We start from the raw sequence: 2,408 nt of genomic DNA, 5'->3' as shown, positions 1-2,408 counted from the left end.
ATTGTTGTTTGGCGGGTCCGGGCTGGGGATTCGAACCCGCCACCTTAGGTGTACGTGGCTGGCGCCTTAGCCGGTTGAGCTATAGGCGCCGAGCCTAATTCATCTTTATATAGACCCATGAACTTATTAATAGTTCTCTCAAAACAATCTTGAAAGTCTTTTATAGAGTAATAGTCGTATTTAAACTATTTATAAGTGGCTTTTTACATACTCTGCTGAATAATTCAATAAATAAGTAAATATTTTATTTTCAGTTTGTCCCTAAGAGAAATAAGCTAATAATGAGTTAGTAATTCTCTACTGACCACTGACTGGCACTGCTCAGCAAGACTTAATGAATCAGGATATAAGCCGGACATAGGGGGAATTCATAAGGAACAATAGACACTACAAGTTCTCCGAACTGGACACTATTGGTTATTTTCTTTACCTGAAAACACTGATGAATGTTCTCTCTGAAGAGATGAGGGTATAAGGTTGGGGAAAGCACTGACCACTATAATGCTTTTGGTCTGTTCCTTCACATTAGCAATAACAATATGAAAGCAGGACAAAGTATGATGAGTTAGGGATTTTATGCTTTAGTGTCATCTGAATCATAAATCCCAAGTGACCAAATGTGCTGTATTTGCCGGGAGTATGCTCAGGTAGATCTGTGAATTTCCATCTTCTGATGTCTGTGTTGTCTCTCTTCTGTCTTTTCACTTTTAACCCCATAGGGTTAAATGTATAGAATTTAATTCTTTATGTGAATTGGCATACTGATCTCCCCCAGGGGAACCCATCATACAAATTCAACAACAACAAAATCTGTGTGTAAGGTTTCTTTTCTTTTTGTCCAAGTATTTTCTTTTTTTTCTTTTTTTAATTAAATCATAGCTGTGTACATTAATGCAATCATGGGGTACAATGTGCTGGTTTTACATACAATTTGAAATGCTTTCATCAAACTGGTCAACATAGCCTTCACGGCACAAGTCACAACAAGTATTTTCTTTTTTCTTTTCTTTTTTTTTTTGAGACAGAGCCTCAAGCTGTCCCCCTGGGTAGAGTGCTGTGGCATCACAGCTCACAGCAACCTCCAACTCCTGGGCTCAAGTGAGTCTCTTGCCTCAGCCTCCCAAGTAGCTGGGACCACAGGCGCCTGCCACAACACCGGGCTATTTTTTTGGTTGCAGCCATAATTGTTTGGCGGGCCTGGGCTGGATTCGAACCCGCCACTTTAGGTGTATGTGGCTGGTGCCTTAGCCACTTGAGCCACAGGCACCGAGCCACAAGTATTTTCTTAATGACAATTTTCAAATAGTAATTAGTAACACTGTGCTTTACATATCAATATTGCCTAACACATAATGTACTTTATTGATCAATACTGCTTATCTGTTCTTGCATGGAAGAAGTTCCATGTAAGAAAAATTATTTTAAATAAATTTCTAAATTAAAAGATTAGTAAAAATGGATAATCATGGAAATAAATTTATGTTTTTTATGCACCTACCTGTGTATTTGGGTGTGTTAGAGGATGCCACATATACCATTTAGAATTTAAACTCTTAAAACTAACTGTAAAGGACCATGATTGCTTATGAAAAATTTTCCTCTGTACCTGTCAAGATACATACTTACACATCCATGAACACATTCAAAATTCATCAGAAAACAAAAGTTGCAGGTATGAAAGTCTATAATAATATAAGGCTCCATAGTTCTCAGACATTCTCTATAGTTTCAATATATTAATTTTTATAAAGGAGTAAGTTACTTACAGAGGTATTTAGGGTAATAAACCTTAAAGCAGTTGATGATAAAGCGTACAAAGTCCATGTCCTAAAATAAAGATTAAATCTTTAAGACTGTCCACATTAGAGTACTTCAAATTGCACATTTCTAAAGGTGATAAATTACTAAATACAAATGAAAAAGTTATTTCTTAAAAAATAAGCTCATATATAAATATCTATATTCCCAAGGATTAAGGTTTTAGGTCATTAAGCTATTTATAATTATCAGCCCTAAAATTTAGTTGAAGAAATCAGATGCTATAGTGCTGTTTTAAAATTATTCATGTTACCTCAAACTAGTTACATACTTCAGGCTGCTAAGGCAACAGGGCATAAAATAGATCTAAAAGCAATCTTCCCAGAGAAATTCTATTCACAGAGAAATTCTATTGAGTAATTAAAAAATTACTGAAACAACCTGACTAGAATAATATGTATGCATGTAAATTCTAATATATTTGTTTTTTAAAAAAACTTTGTATACCTTACAGTAGCCTCCATAAAATATTTTCTATTAATATCTTCTATACAGCAGTTAATCCAATCACACTGACCTGCTGGATAGACTTCACTTCTGGCTTTTAAAATTTTATCTAGGTACCTACAATTAGTTTTTTTTTTTTTTTT

The 2,408-nt window shown here is 34.7% G+C and overlaps 1 protein-coding gene across 4 annotated transcripts in view; it reads right to left on the bottom strand.

Annotated features, from left to right (window-relative positions):
- Positions 1 to 2,408, bottom strand: part of MOSPD2 (motile sperm domain containing 2) — a 44,048-nt gene that overhangs the window by 14,851 nt on the left and 26,789 nt on the right. For all 4 annotated transcript variants that reach the window (XM_023514369.1, XM_003791855.3, XM_023514368.1 and 1 more), the window contains exon 6: positions 1,767 to 1,827. In XM_023514369.1, coding sequence (XP_023370137.1) covers positions 1,767 to 1,827 — 61 coding nt within the window. The remainder of the gene's footprint in view (positions 1 to 1,766; positions 1,828 to 2,408) is intronic.

This window comes from Otolemur garnettii, unplaced genomic scaffold (genome assembly GCF_000181295.1).
Source record: "Otolemur garnettii isolate 467f Iridium unplaced genomic scaffold, OtoGar3 scaffold00051, whole genome shotgun sequence".
In the NCBI taxonomy this organism is placed as follows: domain Eukaryota; kingdom Metazoa; phylum Chordata; class Mammalia; order Primates; family Galagidae; genus Otolemur; species Otolemur garnettii.
The sequence above is the reverse complement of the archived record's forward strand: the minus strand, read 5'-3'. Positions and strand labels throughout refer to the sequence as shown.